The sequence below is a fragment of the Ochotona curzoniae genome, unplaced genomic scaffold, assembly GCF_017591425.1.
Source record: "Ochotona curzoniae isolate NIBS_2020 unplaced genomic scaffold, NIBS_Ocur_1.0 contig_21, whole genome shotgun sequence".
NCBI classification, from domain to species: Eukaryota; Metazoa; Chordata; class Mammalia; order Lagomorpha; family Ochotonidae; genus Ochotona; species Ochotona curzoniae.
In genome coordinates this window covers 3,498,276-3,520,686 of record NW_024465322.1, presented here as the reverse complement: position 1 = coordinate 3,520,686, position 22,411 = coordinate 3,498,276, and the positions used below count along the sequence as shown (strand labels likewise).

The 22,411-nt window shown below is 44.3% G+C and overlaps 1 protein-coding gene across 1 annotated transcript; it reads right to left on the bottom strand.

Annotated features, from left to right (window-relative positions):
• Positions 1-203: 203 nt before the first annotated feature.
• On the bottom strand, positions 204-22,289 carry FAM185A (family with sequence similarity 185 member A). Its single transcript, XM_040971220.1, has 8 exons — positions 21,773-22,289; positions 21,319-21,428; positions 19,777-19,869; positions 18,098-18,236; positions 13,564-13,605; positions 6,591-6,686; positions 2,035-2,169; positions 204-459 (listed from the first exon to the last, which is right to left on the bottom strand). Exons 1-8 carry the CDS (start codon positions 22,200-22,202, stop codon positions 347-349), a joined length of 1,158 nt encoding a protein of 385 aa, XP_040827154.1. The 5' UTR covers positions 22,203-22,289; the 3' UTR covers positions 204-346.
• Positions 22,290-22,411: the final 122 nt, after the last annotated feature.

The following is a 22,411-nucleotide window of genomic DNA, read 5'->3' as shown; positions in this document are numbered from 1 at the left end:
ACAGAGAAGCACATACAGGGGTCTCCCATCCTCTGCTCACTCTGCCAGCTGGTCACAATGGTGGGGGCTGAAGCCTGGAGTGGGAACTCCATCCAGCTCTTCCACATGTGTGTCAGGAATTTGGGCACGTGAGATGTCCACGCCACTTCCCAGGTGTGCTAGCAGGGAGCTGGATCTCAAGTGGAGCAGCTGTGACTTGAACTGGTGCTCTGACATGGGAGGCGGGAGTGACAGGCGGCAGCTTAAACCACTGTGCCGCAGCTTCCAGCTTGCTGTTGACATTTCTTTCAATAGTCACATATCTGCTCCTCATTGTGAACACTTACAGGTGCAACTCAAGCCAGGCTTAGCGGGGCAGCTTGAGGGACTGAAACCAGCTCTGAGTTCTGAAATGGACAGTGCCGTTCGGGGCGTCTGCGTGGATCCATTTCTCGTGCTCTCTCGCTTCATTCATGAATCCTGAAACACACACACACAGATCCCATGAAGTATTCATCTCTGACAAGGGCAGGCTCAAAGCACACGGACCCTGCCTCGCCCTTTGTTTCCCCAACCCCCTCACAGTGATCCACCTGCTCCGTCACGTGGAATCACTGGCACTTCCTGGAGTTTTCCATCAATGGAATCCAACAATATATGCTTGTACAAAATCGATCTGTGGGGCCTGGCATGATGGCCTAGTGGTTAAACCCTCACCTTGCACACACCTGGAGCCCATATGGGCACCCATTTGTGTCCCGGCTATTCTGCTTCCCTTCCAGCTCCCTGCTTACGGCCTTGGAAAGCAGTCGAGCACGGCCAAAAGCCTTGGGACCCTGCACCTACATGGGAGACCCAGAAGAAGCTCTTGGTTCCTGGCTTCAGATTGGCTCAGCTCTGGCCATGACGGCCATTTTGAGTGAACCAATGGACCAAAGATCTTTCTCTCTGTGTCTCGCCTCCTCTCTGTATATCTGCCTTTCCAATAAAAATAAATAAATCTAAAATTTAAAAAAAATCCCACAAAATCAGTCTCTGAATGATGCTGCAGCATAGCAAGCTAACGCTCATCAAGACTGAACTTCAGAAAGCCGTAAGACTCTTTGAGTAACAGAAGGAAAACATGACAAAAGGGCCTTAATTTATAATTCACACCTGCTCTCTGATTCGGAGAACTATTGAGCAAGGTCCTATTATTGCACAGGGTTACTGGGGTCAAAAAAGTGTCTCCTGGATCCTTTTCCAAGTCAAGAGATGAGGTCACAGTGACTTGACCTTACCACATTTGATATACAACCACTTAGATTTTTTTCATCATAGGCATAAGGTATTAATTTTATTCCTGTTTTTTTTTTGTTGTTGTTAATTGTTTATAATTCCTGACGGGCTGCTTTCTTAACTTTCATGGTAGATAAAACGAATATTTCAAAACTAAAATTTGAATGTCCTGCATATACATACACACACTTCTTTTCTAAGCCTGTAAGCGTACACACGGGCGTGCCATTGGTCGTGGCCTCATTCTCAATGCCATTTTGGTAGGAGTTACAGGAAAAGTTGGGGAACATGAACTGTTTCACCCCTTCGGAAAATAAACACCTTACAAAATAGTATCAGCCGACAGTGCAGCCCTCACATTGGTGGGATGAAGAATTTGGTGCCCAAAAACAACTTTATCGTCTCCATATCAAATGAAACTCCCACGAACTCTGATCATACAAAGTTAGCCTTAAATCTTGCATTATTTTCACACACACACACGGACAGATTCAGTTGATTTTGAGGTCAAGAACCACAGGCCAGCTGTTCCAGGAAATAGATGAAATCAGTTTGATCTAATGCCAGGACCTATGAGTGTTCCTTAAAAGAATTAATGAGGTCTTTTCATGAAAAATGTCTGCGGGGAAGTGTGTTACTGAATAATAACCTGTAATGAAAAGCATCGGGTGCTAGAACGTGAGAGCGGAAAAGTACAGTGCAGGCATGTCAGGCACGCTTCTGCTCGTGTTGGGCCAGGGACCATTCATCTGACCCTGCAGAAGGCAGTGTCCTTACCGGCCACGGTCACACCTGTGTCCTTCTGGGTTTCAGCCATGTCCTCAACGCGGACTTGTGAGTCCATGTCCACCTCCTTCCCTGAGAACTGGAAATGGGCTTGGAGGGAAGATGGGACCTTGACGGTAATGGAACCTGCAGCCAATTTAAAGCAAGAGCTGGTTAAATGCAGTCAGAAGTATCGGAGTCAGGAACGTGCCGGCAGGACAGCAGTCTCTGTCTCTCAGCGTGTTTATTCACGGAGCAGTGCCTCCTCCTTAGTGGTAGGTAGTCAACATTTCCTTATTCCTGAGACATCAGAGGAACTTCAGAGGAGGCAATGGGTCTGTAGGTCAATGATGACCTACTAGGGCTTTTGTCAACAACCCTCCCCAGCCCATCCATCACCCAAAAAGAGAGTGCTGAGTAACATGGGCAGCTTTGAAATCAAACTTAACTGAGCCTTGCCAAAGAGCCAGGCACCTAATGACCACTCCATTTTAACCCTGAGCTACTATATTATAATCCTATATTGATATAACATTTTTTATTGTGCACTGATAATGTGTAAAATAGCTCATAGAATATATGTTCATATATACATATATTTGTCTTTAAATATAATGTTATGTATTTTATACATATGTGAGGGGTTGTTATGATTTCGATTTTGCTCAGCTTCCCACTAGAGGTAGTCTAGTTCAATCAAGTTCATGATTTCTAACCAGAGTGGCATTTTTATAACAGCATCACCTCCCCACATGACACACCTAGTGACCTCACTGTCATGAGAACTGTTTAGCTTGTTAGCTGCGACTAGTACCTTAAACTCATGCTTCTCAGTTGGCCCTCAGTTGGTGTGATTAAACCAACGTTCCTTCCCAGTGGATTACAGGCTTTGGGCTACATGAGGCTAGACGTTCAGCTTTCCTGCCAGAACAATGGTAACTCAAGCATCTAAAGGAGTAAATCAGAAACGCTGCTCTGCCAAGGAATCTTTTTACAAAAGCAATGATGTGGCTGGCACCGAAAAAGTCACCACTAGACTCCTGGTTCCTAAGTTTCTCTGTTTCTCATCAAGGAACGTAGTTGCTGCCGTAGAGCGCCAACCCCATCTCTGTGGGCCGGCAGCACGGCGTGCAGCAGGAGGCTGCGGAGACTCCTTTGAAAGATGTTTATGTATGGGGGGGTGCAGCTCCCCTTCTACTCTGGTTCCCATCAACTGAATTCTCTTAAGGCCTATCTTCCTGGCCCTCCTAACTGCGGCTGGGAGTTTGGGGGAAGACTGATAAGCTCCCCGCCTGCCTACTCCTCCACACACGGAGGGAGCTAAGCCCATCCGCGCTTACTTCTGTTATATATAGATAACCAGACTGCATTCCAGAGATCAGATGTAAACTACTCACAGGGAGTCTCCAGACAGGCGGGAGCAAAGCTGGAGGACTGCAGGAGGAAAAGACCATGTGATGGATGTTTTCTCGCCAAACATGCTTCTTTTTTTTTAAAAAAGAAATTACTTATTTGAAAGGCAGAGTTACAGAAGAAGTGGGAGTAATGGAGGGAGGGAAGGAGTGAGAGAACTTTCATCTCCTGGTTCATTCCCCAAATAGCCACAGGGGCCAGAGCTGGGCCAATCTAAAACCAGTCACCTTTTTCTGGGTCTCCCACATGGGTGTAGGGACCTAAGGACTTGGGCCATCTTCTGTTGCTTCTCCAGCCAGGAGCTGGACGGGAACTGGAACAGCCAGGACTTCAGCCAGCGTCCATATGGAATGCTGGTACCGCAAACAACGGCTTCATCCACTGTATCAGTGACTGTTCCCTGAACATATTTGTAGACGTAGAAAATCGTGGATGTGAGAAACTTTCTTTTTTCCCTAGGATCTTGTCTCTAAATGTATCAAACGTGATCATTTCATGGACTCTTTGATCTTAAATCTGTGAGAGTTTAAAAAAATGTTAAGCAATGTAGATAGTTCCATCCCATCGCCCTCCAAACTTTAAAAAGACAAAAATGTGTGCCTTGGCTCAAAAGCTTTCCGAATTGTCCGATTTTTTTTTTTTTAAAGATTTATTTTTTTTATTATTTTTTCATTGGAAAGGCGGATATACAGAGAGGAGAGACAGAGAGGAAGATCTTCCGTCCGATGATTCACTCCCCAAGTGAGCGCAACGGGCCGATACTATGCCAATCCGAAGCCAGGAGCCTCTTCTGGGTCTCCCACGCGGGTGCAGGTTCCCAAAGCTTTGGGCTGTCCTCGACTGCTTTCCCAGGCCACAGGCAGGGAGCTGGAAGGGAAGTGGGGCTGCCGGGATTAGAACCGGCGCCCATATGGGATCCCGGGCGTGCAAGGCGAGGACCTTTAACCACTTGCGCCACCGCGCCGGGCCCGAATTGTCCGATTTTTAACACTAGTTTCTCCTTGACAGTGTACTCTTTAGCCTCGTTTTTTAAAAATTCGTTTGAGAGGTAGAGAACGGAGAGAGAGAGCGAGAGCTCCCATCCACCAGTTAACTCTGAATGCCTGCTACAGTTGAGGCTGGGCTAGAATGAAGCAAGAAGCGGAACTCAGTCCAGGCCTTCACGTGGACAGAGCGGAGAACCCAATTACTTGAGCCATTCCTGGCTGCCTTGCATGGCCTGCACCTGCAGCAACCTGGAGTTGGGAGCTGGAGCAAGGAGTTGAGGCCAGCACACTGATACAGGGCAGAGCTGTCTCAAGAATAGGCCCAAATGCCTGTCTCTGGCTTTCTCCGATTTTTGATGTGAACTTTTTCACGGTCATCTATGCCAGTACTATCCTTTTAAAAACTCTAAAGTGAACTAATACAAACAGCACAATTTACTGAAGGCATGCTACGTCAATTTCAAGGATTTTTCTGGGGCAGCAGATGGGACGGCTGTGTGGAAAAGCCTGTTCTCAGATGCAGAGACAACCCAAGCCCGAAGCACAGCCTTTCTGAATGAGTGGACCAAGTTCACCACGTTCACTTTGACTTTCAGAAGGAGCGCAAACACATGCAGTATAATATTCCAGAATCCACACCACCACAGTAAAATAGTGGAAAAAAAGTGATAGCCCAAGACACTAAGGTGGCTGTTCTGAACGCTATATAGCAGCAGTTAGAATGGACACCAGATGTCCAGGATTGACCATGAACCAACAGAGCCCAGAGTAACTTTCCATTACTCTTAAAAAATTACTGATCCTAATGGTGGTGAGAACTGAGAGATTCAAAGCAAGCCGGAACTGTTTCTTATCTTTCAGCTTTTGACGGTAACATGGTTGCAGCAGGAGGGGGAAAAACAGAATCCTAATCAAATTTGACATCATATGCTATTTCAGGAATTGATGGGATAATATTCTAAATAATCCTGCAGTTTTAGTCTTCACAAGTTTGAAAGGTTTTTTTTTGTTTATTTTTACTTGTTATCTTTTTGCTCATCACACACACACAAGAAAAGCCAACATTTTTCATGTAAGAGCTGTTTATTCAAAATTTCGATTTCACTCTATCACGACCCACATTCATGTCTTGTATTTTTTTTTCTCCTTGGGTCTTCATCGTAAGCAAGGCAACCGTAAGACTTGCACAGTTTATCCTGAATAGTACCATGGAGGCTGGTAGGAAGTGAGGTTATGCTATTACAATATTTTATTTAAAAAAAAAAAAGTGACTGAAACATCACACCCCCATGCCTGCACTCACTTCCGTTTCAGATCCCAGCAGTCTAGTAGCTCTGCCCTGACACTCTGAGAGTGAAATACTCAGATGAAGCTCTTCCATCAACCTGGCAAAGGACTCAGTCTCACTGTAAGGAGGAACTTCCCTTGTTAACCGTGCAGCTGTGGGATTACCCTTCTGCAAAGAGCCTCTAGGCTTGGTTTTTTAAAAAAATACACTTGTTGACATAGCTGTGGTTCCTAGTGTCCCGCCCAGTGCTCCGGCCACCTCAGCTCCTCCAGCCAAGCCACCTGGTACCACGCGTATGCGCTACACACACAAACGCATCCTCACCTTGCAGCTGAACAAAATGTACACGGTTTGGAATGCAAGACTGGGACTCTGAATAAGATATCTGTGTTAGAGATTAAATGACAGAGGAAGATAGATCATGAGTCTAAATGCGTCAAAAGACTGATTCGAGAGCAGTCACCTTACGGGATCTTCCTGATAATACTTTTCTTTCAAGGTTAGATTTTGCAAAGTGTTAACTCTGTAATGGACAGTCTGAGGTTTTCTTCCAGGCTGCCAGGGAAGTACATGAAAGCATTTTTATCTTCTGGCTGACACATGAAACTAAACTGAAAAATACACACAATAACATAAAAAAAAATGCCACAACAAACGACAGCCACAATATTACATTTTTGTGTGTACAACAGCGGGAAATACTTGTCCCCAAGGCTGTAAAGACCACTGGTCCACAGAGCCAGCAGACTAACTTTGAAATCGGACAAAACTGTCTTCAAAGTCAGTGTGTCAGTATGCATAATCTGACCATCTGTTTCCTGAGCATTCCGTAAAACCTTCCTTCCACCATATGTCAAAATAAAACATTCCAGTCGGCTAACCTTGGTGGGAGTTCAAGTCCACTTGTCCCAGCTGGCTCACATAAACATCGATAGCACCCTGATGAGTTGAAGCCTTTAGATGTCCGGACGAAGAATCTGGGAGGGAAAAACAAAAACACAAGCACATTCATTCTTACCTGAGCACATGGCATCCTAAATCTGAAATCAAAGGCTCTGCTGGAACATCGGAACTAAAGACCTCAGCAGGCTGCACCAAACGCAGATAGGACCAGAAATGTGCTCCACAGGCATCAGCAAAAGCTCTGGATTTATAGCAACCCGGTGATTGGCCACGGCGCTTTCTCTAACACGGAATGTGTAGGAGAGCGATGGAGCCACTTCTGAGCACCATTGCTAAGAAACGTGGTACACTTTGAACACGAAGGTGCTTTTAAAAGTTCATGGAAGATGTGTAATGGAAAATATATGTGTGACTTTACGAATCATTTTATAGCAAAATAAACATCTTTAAATTCCATTTCCCACCATTTTTGAGTCCTCTCACCAAACAATCCTAGCTAAGCAATAGCCAAGTTGACGAAAATCGAAGCCTCTCTGTTAATTTATCAAATTTTATTAGTGCTAAAAAAGTGTTCCTAACAGCAAAAGATTATATGATCTATTGGTAAAGGAGCTGAAAGTGTGTGGACAGGAAGAGGGGGAGGCGTGGGACCCAGGGAGGCCTGGGGAGAGTGAATAAAGCTTATCTTTTTGAGACTGTGGAATTAAACTGTTCATCTTCAGGTCAGGATTAAAAAAAAAAAAAAAGTCACAGTTCAGGCAGTCCTGATCTCACACTCAGATTTTCCCATGTCATTAATGACCCCCTAGCTTTGAATTTGCGGACTAGCATTGTGGTAGATTAGATTAAGCTGCCACCTGCGACACTGATACCCCTTACGTGCGGTGCTTGGAGTCCCGGTTGCTCCAGTTCCCATACGGCTTCCTGCCAATGCCCGGGGAAGGTAGCAAAAGGCAGTGCAAGAGGCTGGGGTCCTACCACCTACACGGGAGGACTGGAAGAAGCTCCTGGCTCCTGGCTTAACCATTGTGGCCACTCAGACAGTGAACCCTGGATGAAAGATTCTCTGTCACTCTGGTTTTCAAATTTTCAAATAATTTTCATTGTCAACCCAGAGGGAAAGAATGTTACATACCGTAGTTTTGATGTTCTGTAATTACTCGAACATTTACTGTGTATTGGAGAGATGGTCATTTTCCACTCAATTATGGTTTATAGCTTTTGTCTGTATTCCCACAAAACTTAGGGTCTTTTTTTTTTTTTTGCTTTTTCCTTGTTAAACTTATTATTTAGTGAAGCATTATGTCTTTTTACTGTAAATTCAACATGTTATCTCATAAACAGAGGATTAAAAAAAGGAAGAAACAAGAAAAGTAGAGGAAAGGTGGAGACAGGGAGAGAAGTGAATATCATTATATTCTTAGAATTGCATTTATGAACTACTGAATCTGTTAAAAGCTAAAAATATCTTAAAAGCAAAAAGAAATTTAGATGCCAGTGTTATCCCTAAAAATAGATGAAGTATATGGGGAAAAGAATCTTTAAGACAGGAGAGAAAAAAAATTTTGTATTTTACTTGAAAAGCAGGATGATAGAAGAGCGGCAGAGATGCACCTGTTATGCCAGCCGCTTAAATGCTGGCCGTGCATGCTGCGCCCTTGGATGGTAGGAGCCTGGGACCCGAGCCACCTGCAGCTGACTTCCGGGCCCCGTTAGCAGAGAGCTGGAAGAAGAGCAGCCAGGACTTGAACCTGGGATCCCATATGGGATGTTGGCACCACCAGCAGAAGCTCAACCGGCTACTCTAAAATGCTGGCCAGTGACCCCAGCTTTAGACAGCCAGTATTTCAGGTTCAAGGGAAAAGTGACAGAGCTAAGGAAGAGAATGCTAAGTGTCTTCTCCTCCTTTCCCCTTCTCTCATGGCAATGGAATCTTTCCTTTTAATGCTCTGACTGCCTGGAGAAGATCAAAGCACATTTTTTTGTTGTTGTTGTTTTTGAACGAGGCCTCCTTAAAGCTTATCTTATCGGGAGCTTTTATGACTTCAAAGTGGAAACCAAGTAGGGAGTGTGGCAAAAATTATGCTAGAAATATTTATGTATTTTTCACAAAGTATAGAGACAAGACAGAGGAGCCAACAATTTTTTTTAAAAAGAAATTGTGAACAACTCCAAACAAAGGCAATAACTTTGGGATAAATTGTTTAAAATCTGGCTCAAAGGGTATTTGTAACAGTCTGGTTTGTTTCCAGTCTAGTCTCCAGCAACTAGTTTATCAAGTGTCAAAAGGAAACATCGAAGTTGGGAACTTAAGGACCCTAAAAAGTGTCACACATAGGGTAGTCCCAAAAGTTTGTGGGAGAGGAATTCAAAGTTACGTTCATTTTGGTATAAAAAGTTTTGAACTCCATCCATGGTGTTTTTCATAAAAGGCATTTCTGCAAGTTTTCTGAAGACCCTTAATATTTTACTGCTTATGAACCAATAGAAACTCCCTTTTAAAACCAGTTACTATATCCCAGCAGCAGCTGAATCCAAATAAAAGTAGGATGTACACTAAGTGTGTCACTGCGCATTAGACAGAGTAAAACTTTGGAGACATTAGTTTAACTTAGAGCTTTCTGCAAGGAAACACACACACACACACACACACACACACACACACACAATTTTTATGTGGATCATAAACACTGCTTTGACTTCTTCCCACTGCCCCACGAGAACTCAACAACAGCCAAATTAACTACATCATGAGCCACGGAGTAATTAGATCCTCATGTCATTGGTCATGAGGTCTGATTGCGATCATGGTTCATTCCTTGGAGCTGCTCTGAAACACGAAAAATAAAACGTAATGTGTGTTTTGAAAAGAGACAGGGAAGGTGATATTGAAAAACTATGCGCCAGAACAAACCCTGATATTGGAACTCAAGTGATCATAATAAAACTCATCCACTGAATTTTTTTTTTTTTTTGGTGAAATATCTAAAGATCTTAGAGAAAAAAGCCCCCAAGGAAATGCATTTTGGAGGGAGACTAAGACGTCACCATAAACTCTGAGTCCAGACCGGTCCAGACTGTCACACGAATACATGGAGGCCTACAGGGAGTTGTCTGTCATTGCAGTTCTGGGCAAAGAGTTTGCTGATCTGACAGACTAAACTGAGAGTTCTTGGGAAATTGCGCATACGAAAGGGGAGTAGCTGATGTCAGCCAACAGCCTCGCACCACATTCAGCCAGAGAAAAGACAGACGTGTGACAGATGCTTTTCTAATAGATGAAGACCACCACGCTTGAAAGGCTGAAATTCCCAACTCTGGACTTTTCCTTCAGAAAAAATGCAGAATGTTCTCGATTCAAGTGTGTTCACCAAGTTCTTCTTCATGTTTTGTTACTGCAAGTTTTCAAAACATAGACACTAAGGAATAGCACAAAAGATGTTTCGTTTCTGCCACCCTATTCATACTTTCAGAGTCACACTAATTGCAAGAATAAGGGGAGATTTAAAGTTTCTAACTTTACTTATTTGAAAGGCAGACACAGAGAGGCCAACAGAGATCTTCCACCTGCTGGCTCCTTCCCTAAATGTCCTCAGCAGCCAGGGCCGGGCCAGGCTAGATCCAGGATCCCAATCTTCAGGCTGGCATTTCCCACCTGGATGATTGGGACCCAAGTACTTGAGCTACCACCTGACTCCCAGGGTTAATGTTATCCAAAAGCTGGTCTGGAAGCAAGAGAAGTGGGACTCAAACCCACGTACCCCAACCTGAAAGGCGGGTGTCTCCGCTGGGGTTTTCATGACTCTGCCAAACACTTAGGGTTTGAAAGGGCAGGATGTGCACATATTTCAATATTCAAAAAAATCGAAAGTCGGAAACACTTCCGGTTCCAATTTGGACACCTGTCTTTTAAGGGGTCCAGAGGCAGGCTAGCATGGAGGTATAGCATCTGAGTGGCTGCTGAGACAAGCTGCTCAGTTACATTCACTGAACTAGAAAAATAGCATCACAATTACACTGAATTCTTGATAAAGGAATCACTGTGAAAACACCCAGTATATTCTCCTGAGGTCAAACAAAATGATAGCAAGATGGTCTCAAATCCCTAAAATTCCTACTTGGTCTATATTGCATAACCTCTTTTTAGGCCCACTTCAAGATTCTGAAGTCTCTGCCACTCCAACAGTTTCCCCTTGGGTTGCTATGAATCACTTTGTTTTCAAACTTCTGCAGACTTTAAGTCCTGTTTTGCAGAACTGCCATCAACTTTCTCCAGTAAATTTCTGTTCTGAGGAAAACACAAACCAACCAATCAAGAAATTGCATATAAAACAAACGTTAACCGCTCCACATGGTCAGCATTAAGGTACCTAACCTAGGGTTTCTTCAGAATTAAAACAATGCCTTTTTAGCCTCAAATTGGGATTGCCAAGCTTCAATCCACCTTCTGTTTTTGTGAATAAAGTTTTACTGAAACACAGAAGTACACATTTGCTTCTGTATTGTCAATGGTTGTGTCTGTGTTTACAGTACAGGAGACAGTCACTACCCAGCCTTTTACAAAGTCAGCTAACCTCTGCTCAAGAGCAAAACCTTTCAGTCTGACCAAGTGACTTTATTTCCTTCAAAAACAACACGTAAAATCCGATTCCATTTAGGACAGAGCCATTTCCGCAATTTCCTGGCACCAGCTCCTTGCCCAAGCGGCAGTGTTACAGACACAGTTCTAAGAGTCCCATTGCTGGCCTGGGGAGGGGCTCACTTCTCAGTGACTCCCGGTGCTCACAGCTCCTATAGGTAGCTGAGTTGTCTCTACCAGACTTACTAAAGTGGAAAAGCTATACAGGATCTCACCATTTGTCATCAGGAACAGTTGGAATGGGATTTCACAAACTAGTGTTAGGTCCAGAAACACATGAAGGAGGAACTCGCATGAGGTCCCAAGCCGAGTTTGACTCCTGTTGGTGTGGGATCGTCTTGCTATGTTCCCCTCCCGCTCTGCGTCCTTCCTTTTCTGTTCTGGTTCAATACTGTCCTCTGAAACATTCTATTTGAAATAATAGTTTAACTCTTTAAAGACTCAATTCTTTTTAGTGTGACTTTCTGAAGGACTATATTATTCTAATAACACGAGGGAAAGAGTGAAGGGGGAGGAATGTGTTTCATTAAAAAAATTTTTCTAAAAAGATTATTTATTTTTATTGGAAAGGCAGATTTATAGAGAGAAGGAAAGACACACAGAAAAATCTTCCATCCGGTGGTTCACCCTCCAGATGGACTCAATAGCCAGAGCTGAGCCCATCTGAAGCCAGGGACCTGCAGCTTCCTTTGGGCCTCCCCCCCTGGTTCAGGATCCCAAGGCTTTGGGCCGTCCTTCACTGCTTTCCCAGGCCACAAGCAGGGAGCTGGATGGGAAGTGGAGCAGCCGGGATTAGAACCGGTGTCATATAGGATTCTGGCACGTGCAAGGGGAGGATTAGCTAGTGAGCCACAGTGCCAGCCCCCAAATAATAATATAATATTTCATACTCTGGTTTCATTCACAGAATATCATGAATTTGTTTTCATTTTGTTAACTTTGGGGCTATGCTATTATCATATGACTGGAGGTTGAATAATATTTCACTCTATAATATATATTATATATTTATCTTCCTGGAAAAACAACTTAAAATATATACAGTCTTTTACTGTAGTAAATTTTTCTTTACATCCTTACCAGATTATCTCATTAGGTTTTTAAAAAGGGAGTATGCAAACGAAGCAAACGCATACACTTCCAACTTGGGACACACATCTCCCAATCTATCAAACTGTTACACGAATTCGTACTTGAACTAACAACTTGTAAGAATCCTTCTTTCGCCATAATCAACATTTAATTTCTTCACTACTTAACGTTTCGATTACTGACGCTGTGCGACAAGGCAGCTATTTCTGCTATAAATTGCTCAGTTATGCTTCCCCATGTTCCCAAGTGTCTGTGCTCTTCCTGTCATTTCTCTCTCTCTCACATACTCACACACACATAGCACACAAAGATGACTGCATGAGGGTACGTCAACAAGTTTGCGGAAAACAGGATTAAAGGATAAGTGTATTTTAGTTAAAAAAAAAAGCTGGAAATTTATGTATAGTCTTTTTCATAATGTTTTCTTTGGGAGGGGGATACCTCACATAGGCATATGTGATGGCGATATATGTCTGTGTTTAACCAACATCTTTCCAGTTTATCATTTATGCTTGACCGAGTTCATACGGCCAAAACAAAAAAAAAGTCAACCCCAAATTATATTCCTACTGGCAATCTATTTCAAGACAGGAGGGAAAATACAGAGATGTAAGCTAGCCTATACCACACAGGGGGTAAACTGATCTATCTGAATCACAGGACATTCAGACGGTATATATATAAGCTATACACACACACACACACACGTAAACACACGCACGTGTACATACATAACGTATATATAATATAGATGATATAGATGCTAACACCAAAAGGCCAAAAGGGAAATTAAGTCAGAATTCCAAAGTGTGCCTGCTTAATGAAAAAGTCCGTGGTCCCGCCTAACTGCAACCCTACCACAGCAAAAATGGCAAGCTCTGTCCACCTATGGACACCACCAGCTGGCCCATCCCTAGCCCCATGCTGGACTGACTAAGTGAAATTTGCTGACGTGACTATATCCTTCTTTATGTTAAAGATTGAACATAGCTGTTTGAGGAATTGAAAAAAATTCATAAATACATCTTAACACCAGACTCGGGTAGTTCTCTTTGAGTGGACATTTTTGAAAACCAGATCTATCTGTATTGGATTTGCGTATCAATGTATTTCAGGTTTATTGCCTAAATTGTAGATTCTATGCAGACTGACAAAGCATCACAAATTTCATGATTTTAAAGAGTGAGCAAAATTGTCCAAGTGGTAGCTTTTTTACATACCTATAGTGATGTTACCCATCTTGCTTTGTACTGTTATATCGCCTATAAAGAAAAAGAAGATAGTTTTATGTATTAAGGATAATCAAGAAAGAATTTGGGCATATAAGCTTTGGTCTACCGGAGCACACTTCAAAGAGACTGACAATGTTCTTGAGGGAATTGTATCAGCAAGCACTCCGTGAACCAGGGTGAACGGGACCGTGACAGTACAAAGTGAGGCCATCAGATCTCCCAAATCCTATGACTGCTCAGCTGCCCATACGTGTTAGAGTTTCATCAGTAGCTAAAGGTGACTCAGAGGATGGAGACGAGAGCTCAGAAGGAAACAGAAGCTTGAAGAATCATCCCAGGCACTGATGTCTAATGAACTTCCAACATTTGCCCACAAGAATTCCAGGATCGCTGCGCTCGTCTCACTGAGTGCGTGTTAGCTAAACGTTCAGACGGCACGTGTGTCTGTGTGATCCTGTTGGGGAGGAGGGTTCACCAGCCTCCAAGGTCGCAGGAACTGCACTTGAGCTTTGCCTCGGGCAGGGGTTCGGCCTGAGGATGTGGAGCTGCACCTGCATGGCTGATGCACGCTGTGATGATGCTGTGGGTCCCTTGTGCACACGGCTCTTTGCGCTTTACCTTTTGACATCTCCACCGTGCGTTGGGACGCAGCCAGGAAGTCAACACTGACCATTCTTGAGCAAATGAAACAGTTTGTAAAAGTCAGGGGAGAGTAATCTATGGTAGGCTCAAGCTGCATTTCCAGCACGGACGGCGCTTGTGCAGAATTTCAAGATGGGCACAACAGAAGACCACACTTTGAGAGGCTTAATCTAGCTTGCGGCAGTGGGTACTTTTGCCCTCAGAATTCTCTTTACAGCCTCTACCTCCTCAACACTTACGGGTGGAGCAGGCCATTGGTCACTTCAGTCGTTACTGAAGAACCGCTGACTTAGAGTCATTCACTAAGCTGGTAACTCAAGGAAATTTCATTGGATTCCACTAGTCTTCCATGGACTCAGGAAAAGTATACTACTTCTTGAATGCTGCTGTTCTAATTCACAAAGTATAACGCTACCAAACTATGGGAATATGGAATATTAGCAAAGATGGCCATGAAAATATTTCAAATTAATTTTCCAACATTAAATAAAATTATAAATAAGCACGTACCGATTTTCAACTTACACCAAAACAATTAGAAAAAAGTGGAAATTGGGGCGAGGGGAATCCCAGACTATACAGAACTTTGTGATAAAATTCAAAAATTAAAATAAAAATAATAAAAAAAGAAAATTACCCTAAGCAGGAATATTCTGTTGTTAGAATATACGAAGCAAATCTCTTCACATCAGATGCTTTACAGAATGAGCTAGAATCTTTAAAAGCACATGGTCCAATTCAGTGGACATGAGGAGCAAAATTTGCAATATTGTCGTTTCGGGTATTTCATCTCCAATCATTTAACATAATAAGAAAAGTTACTTGAGGAGGCAAGGAGTTGTGTTTTAGTAAGAGCTTTTTCCAATTAAGTAGATGTAATATTATGCTAATAACTATGTGTGTTTACGCTATTCCCAAGTTACACAACTTTTCCACCAATATTAGTATTGGAGAAAATATATAGTTTTTCCTGTCTTGCAGCCATTCATTCCAGCATGGTCAGAGTGGAAAAAACTGAGCAGTCAAGTTAAACACTGGTTTATATTTCTTCACTGAAAGAAATATAATTCCAGTTGAAAGAGCACAGAAAAGAAGCCAACATTTTGAAGAGCCTTTATATACATCAAATATTTTTTGTGTGTGTGCCAAAATGAACTTACATTTAATTCCACTGCCACAAGCCTTGTGAGGTAGTGTACACTCTCAATTTAGGCAGTTAGTGCATCTATGCTAGCAAGGGCCTCCCGCCTACCTACTGGCACAAGGACTACAAACTCATACATCCTGCAAAGTCTATCAAAAAGGCAATTATTCCATCATGTTTGTGGAAAAATGGACTTTTACAACATCTGTATGTTGGATACCTTTCAGCTCTACCTGGTAAAAAATCAGTGGATGTCATGTTTAAGGAAAAAAAAAAAAAAGGAAGCCAAATTAAATAAATTCTGAACAGGCGGGTCTTAGAACACATATATTCTCCACGCTTGTTTTTAGTAAGTCAGATGTTTAGAAGGAGTAATGGTTTCCTATGAAAACAAGCCTTCAAAATCCCAAGCCACTTGGTTTGAGTACAGCCAAAATATATACTTAGTATGTGTTATGTAACCATTAGCATTTAGTACAAAGAATTCATTGAACTGTGTATTTGGGAAGACCTTGGGGTGGGTATATCATGGGGCACAAAATAATCCAAGTAGTGATATCTAGGGACTTTTCTTTCACAAAGGAATGGCTCTAATGTACCAGGATATGGAACTGAACTGCTACCTGCCTTTCATATGAAGCCCACCCCAAACCTCCAACCCCCCAATGTGTGTTTGGCAAAGAGAAGGGACAGGGGAGAGTGAGGCAAGAAGCTTCAGGTCTGCTGGAAGGGTGATTTGAAAAACACTGGAGTGTAACTTAAGGAGTGAGGAGGCTTTTTCTTATTTCTCTCTCACATTTACTGAAAAGGCAAGACGGAGTTAGGAGCTGGGGACTAGATGGAGAAAGCTGGCCTGAACATCGTGGGCGTTTGGTTTCCAGTTGCAACTGGGTCACGTTTTCCCATTTCTTATCACTTCCTAGTGCCTTAATAATGTGACTGAAGAAGCTGTGAGAAACAGTCAACAAACAGCGCATCGCACTGAGCCGGTATTAAAATGGATAGATACGGGGGGAGGTGGCCTCCCAAAGAGGATGGCAGTAGTTAGGGAAATAAGGAAGAGAGGCCAAGCAGTCTTGCCACTGAGTTAAGCATAGGGAATATTTCCTACTCAACTTGGTCCTGTTGGAGGTTCAAACTCCAGCCCATATGAGGTTGGCAACCAGGGTTTTGACTGAATGAATGACTGTATCAGCAGTGGATTCTGTGATTCATCCGCAGATTCCCTTTTTTGCCTGCAGTGCTATTTTCCTAGCTCCTGGGAGTGGGGGGACAGTCCTTGGTTGTCAGCCCTTTCAACAGTTCCCTAGCTGGAGAGATGAGTTCTCATCGGTTCCCTGGATGAGAGCTCACACTTCTTCCTGGAGCAGCATCCCAAAGCCCAGCCATGTGTATCTACTGTCACTTTAGGGTTGCCCCAAAGAGGCCTGTTGATTAACGCTCTGCGCTGCGGAGAAAATGACTGCTTTCCCCCATAGCTGTCAGTCAACATCACACTAGGTAAGAATTTTTTTTTTTTTTCCCACTAAAAGCTTCTCAGTACTTTTATTTATGATTAACATAGCTAGGAATGCAATGCTTATAAAAATCATTTTAAAAATAGATCAAGAGTTACAAATTACTAGAGCTATTTAGTACACAACTGAATGGAAAAAGTGAAAAAAAAAACACGGAGTAACAAAGCCATTTGCTTTATCTGGAATCCGCTCTATTTGTACTCAAGATTTACTTTTGGCTCAAATAATACCTTAACCTTGCGAGAACTGTTGAGGCTCAAGAATTATTTCAACCATCTAAGTGCTCATTTCTGAGCCTTTTGCTTTTATAAGTAAGCTACTTCACCAACGTGTAACCAAAAGAAACCACACTTTCTAAGACTACCTAGTAATTCATGCTCATTGCTAACATCTGCGTGCTTTCCCCAAGTGTACAAACACCAATGTCCAGGTACAGTATAGCAGTGAAATGAGTGGACCAAGGCCGTGCTTGCCAGAAAAAAAAAAATGGCCTAGAAAGGCATTTAGCAGATGCGTGTGCGTCGTCCTTGCTGCCAGGTTCAGTGAGTCTTCGTTCTGTGTTCAAAAGGCATCCTTGGACGTGAATCAGAAGCAGACCGAGGGGGCTGACACTGAAGCCCAGCAGACCCCTGGCTTGGTTCCTCTCCACCACGCTGCCCTCCTTCCTCTCAGAACAAAAGCCTTAACTAAGGAATGTCACTGCTCTATAAAAAGACACGCTTTGCAAGTCACACGAGGCTACTTAACGGAGGAAAAAGGCAAATGGCAGGGTGCTAGTGGGTCCCGGCCAGTACAAATGCAGATAAAGCATTTTTACCCAAATTAGCATCCCTGAGTCACCATAATCCGACTCCATCCAAATGTTCCATTCATTTATTCTTAGCTTTCCTAACATCACATACAGACAGCCACGGCGAACGTATCTTCATATAACACTGCTTTTACTGCACAGACTTTCTTGTTATCCATTTCTTGTTAGGCGGAAATCATCTCAAAGACACCTAAGTGTAACAGCATAGTCATCCATCGCTTGCCAAATAAAATTAGATCAGTTTATGAGTCACCTTGTTTTTTTTTTTTTTTTTTTAAGATGGTTGGTCTGCAATTAATTATTTAGAAGGCCAGCTTCCCGATCCTTCTTCAAGTACAGAGAAAGAGCCTCCGGGTGAAAGGTAAGGAATGGGAAGGTCTGAGACGCACGAGGCCTCGGCCAGCTCACCGTGGACGCTTCCCAAGCTGATGGCGCCGGCGGCGGAGGACAGCAGCGACGACTCGGTGTACAGATACCTGGCTTCCAGGGACCCATCTTCAGTAGTCACGTTCACGGAACTTCCCTGCAGTTTGTCTGCAGTCACAGCCTAGGGTGAGTGAGTGAGTGAGAGAGAGAGAGAGAGACAGAGAGAGCATTGTCAGGTCACTGTGAAACACAGACTGTCGAAAAGCCAAACGCGCACCCCGGCAGGAAGTGACCTCTAGGGAGATCACCCGGACCACAGGCGCTCCGTGGGCTCCCCAGCATGCCAACATGGAGCGGAAGGTTTGGCGGTGCCCACACACACATGCCCTTTGGTCTCTAACGTTTCCTAATAACGCCAATGCTTTCCGCAAAGACTTCTTTACCATGTGCCTTAAGGTTTATTCGCACTAAGTATTAAGTGCTATCAACAAAGAATTTGAAATCTTTTTATATCTCATCTCAGAAAATGCCTTCACTAAAGATTTATTTTTATTGGAAAGGCAGATACACAGAGAGGAAGATCTTCTGTCTGATGGTTCACTCTCCCCAAGTGGCCAGGAGCTTCTTCGGGGTCTCCCACGTGGGTGCAGGGTCCCAAAGCTTTGGGCCGTCCTCAGCTGTTTTCCCAGGCCACAGGCCAGGAGCTGGATGGGAAGCAGGGCTGCTGGAATTAGAACCTGCGCCCATATGGGATCCCGGTGTGTTCAAGGTGAGGACTTTAACTGCTATGCTATCGTGCCGGGCCCAATAAGCAAACTTTTAAAAACATTTACAAAAAGTAGATTCATAGCTGGAGAACTTGCAAAATCAAGAAATACATAGATATACCTTTATTCTTAATACTATGCTAAATCATAGAATACGAAAAACGTAGTTACAAAAAAATACAAACTATGTGGGGCCTATACCAGGGCTTAGCAGGGTCAGCCTCCACCTACAGTGCTGGTATCCCATATGGGCGCTGGTTCGATTCCTGGCTGCTCCACTTGCCATCCAGCTGCCTGCTTGTGCCTGGAAAAGCAGTAGATCTTGCATTCCTGTGCCCACATGGGAGACTCAGACGAAGCTCTTCCTGGCTCCTGGCTTTGGCTCATCCCAGCTCTGACAGCTGCAGCCGTTTGAGCAGTAAACCATAAGACATCTCTGTCTCTCTTTCTATAAATAGACCTTTCCAAAAATCAATTAATTAAAAAAAAAAATCAAACTATCTTTGTAAAACAATGAAAATCCATGACTACGGCATAAAGCTTTTAGAGAACAGTGAAGCTAATGAAATAGCGCCATCTTGTGGAAAGTAAAAAAAAGCCAGATGCTTAAAATGATCTTAAGCAAATATTCAAAAAAAAAACCAAACGCACAAAAATTACCTAATCCAGATATTGGTGGTATTATTTACTGAGCCATTCTCATCTATAATTGTAAAAATTAAAACTTCTTCAGAATTCAGTATTAAGTATTTAAGTTGTAACTGATTCTAGAAATCATTTAGTTTAAATCATATAATATCTGATCACCTTGATTCCAAAGTGAAAGTTTCTGATGAACAAAAATACATTTGAAAAGGTAATGTTACAGACTTGTTCTACACATTTTTCTAGAATGTACCCAGTGCACAAGGAAAGTGAAAGCGAAGTCGCAGTTTCTAAAGGTTTCCAGCTTACACTTTTATCCGACGCGTGGATGTCTATATTTCCATAAACTGTCCCCAGACATATCACGTTGCCTCCGTTCGTCTGGACGCGTAATTTTTGACCCTGCAAAGGTAAATACAAAAATACGTAGAAAAAGAGTGAGCTTCAACTTCTGCAAACGAAATACTTTGTACGTGTCCTTTATCACAATCCTGAAGCGGTTAAAGGAAGAATCCCGAATGGAGCAGGAACTCTGTGGTTAACATCACCGGGGAAGGTGTTGACTGCCACTCAACGGGTCAATAAACCAACTGGTGGGAAAGAAGAGACGTTCTGGTTGTCCCAGCGATGCAGGGCTTGGCGATGACATACCGCTGTGAACGGCTCACGGAGCATCAGGACGACAGCTCCACTACTGCTGACCAGGCATCAGCAACGGTGACATCTGGACTGCGGCCCCAGCGCGGTGGAATAGGAGGCTAACCTGCCACCTGCAGCATCTGCATCCCAAATGAGCATGGGTTCAAGACCCGGCTGCTCCACTTCCCATCCAGCTCCCTGCTGGTGGCCTGGGAAAGCAGCAGAGGATGGCTCAAGACCTGGGGACCCTGCGTCGATGTGGGAGACCCGGAAGAAGCTCCTGGCTTGACATTGGTTCAGCTTTGGCCTCTGTGGCCATTTGGGGAGTGAATCAGTGGGTGGAAGATGTCCCTGGCTCTCATTCTGCTCTTCCAATGAATATACATAAATCTTTTAAGAAAAATAGCATCATTATCAATCACTGTGACGGCCACCACTTACTTGGCAGACTCGGCGTTACCTCTTTGACATGCACTATCACTTAAGCCTCAGAACCCGGAAACACGGCCATGACATCTGTCTCATCTCACAGAGGAAGAAAACCAAGAGTCAGGGCAGCTGACTTCACCAGGGTGCTGATGACACGCAGGGTAACGGCCCACTGTTCTAGAACAACGCGGCCCAGACAGGGGAACCAAGGTGCAGCGCCCACAGGCCCAAGTTAAGGCAGATGTATTTCAAAGTCATTCACATGTCAGACACATTTAATTTGAAAAGATAATATAAAAATACTAATTGATTCGTAAGATGACCTCACGTGCTGTTTTGCTTAAGCAGTTCCCTGCACGTTAAGCAGCGAGCCAACTGGTACAGTTGGAATGTGGAGAGAACCCAGTGGTTTTTTTTGTTTTTGTTTTGTTTTTTTATGTTTTAAGCACATCTGTAGTGCTTAGAGACTTTTCCTTATTCTTCAATAAACAGAGGCGAATCTCGCCTGAAAACGAAAATCTCCTTAGTTCCATGCCATCTCACAATACCACGAATACGCTATTCATTTCACTCCACACTTTGCATTAAAATCGAAAAGCGGCAGGTGCAACTTTTACAGTTTTACCACGCTCTATCCTTTCAAAACAAGTGATTTCACGGCAACCTCTTCGGAGAGAGTTTTGAGACAGGAATAAAGGGTTTATGTTCTTTAGTTGAGTAACTGCGGCTTACAATTCCCGAGATGTTTAAATGCTGACAGATACTTGGAACAAACGCTTCTACCTTAACGGACTGTAAGATGCTAGTTCCCTGGGCGGTTTCGATCTGGCAACGATCACATTCAAGATTCTGGACCTTGACACAGCCAGCTCCTGATGACTTGATATCCAAATCTAGAAGTGAGAAAAAGCAAAACCAAGTTAGGGCGGTGCTGACCCCGAAGCGGGTGAGCACCCCCAGACACCCAGCTCCTCAATATGCCATAAGTCACTGCGTCCTGGAGGCAGCAGAGCTGTGCAGACTCTTGTCTAGAGAGCGGTAAGGGGTCTCCACCACGGCAAGAGAATCCACAGCCGCTACTTCTCTTAGCATCCATACGCGATATAGGTGTCACTGTGACAACGCCAGGCATGGAACCTAATTTTTTTTAGCACTGCTCTCAAACTTAAACATTTAAGAATCAACTGTGAATCAGGCAGGGCAGTGTGGTCCAGGGGGAGCCTGCATTTCAACTTGCCAAACCTCACGGGTGCGGTCACTTCCACCGCCGCCTCGGGGTCCATGGCATCTCCCAGGATGGCCACCTCCTTCAAGGCCTCGTCGTAATTCACCTGCAGGCCGGCCAGGTCCCGCGTCCCGCCCTGCACGCTGCACACCGCGATCAGCACCCGGTCCCCATCTGGGTAGGCGAGGGGGTCCAGGGGCCTCACGATCAGGTGGCACGGGAGCCGCGCCCGCAGCGCACCGAACGGGCTCACCGGCAGCGTCCACTCCTTCAGGACCCGGCGCGCGGGGCCAGGCGGGGGCACCTCAGGCTCCTGTCCACCCGAGCAGGCAGGCCTGACGTGGCCGGCCTCACCAGCCCAGAGCCCACCGCCCGTCCACCCTCGGAGCCGAGGCAGCCGGAGGCGGCCAAGCCCCCTGCCCAGCAGTCCCAGGGCGGACATGGCGCGTCCGTCGCTCTTGCCCTCGATCGGAACGGCTCGTCACGGCCTATGCACTTGGCCACTGTCAAAAAGCAAAGCCTCTTTTGCGAGGGCACGCCGGCTCGCTGGGCTACACCAACTGGAAGCCCCAGCCGCACCACCCAAGCGGCATGCTGGAATGTCAAAGCTCACTAGCAACTCTGACCGGAACTCCCGGGGGACTCCCGCCC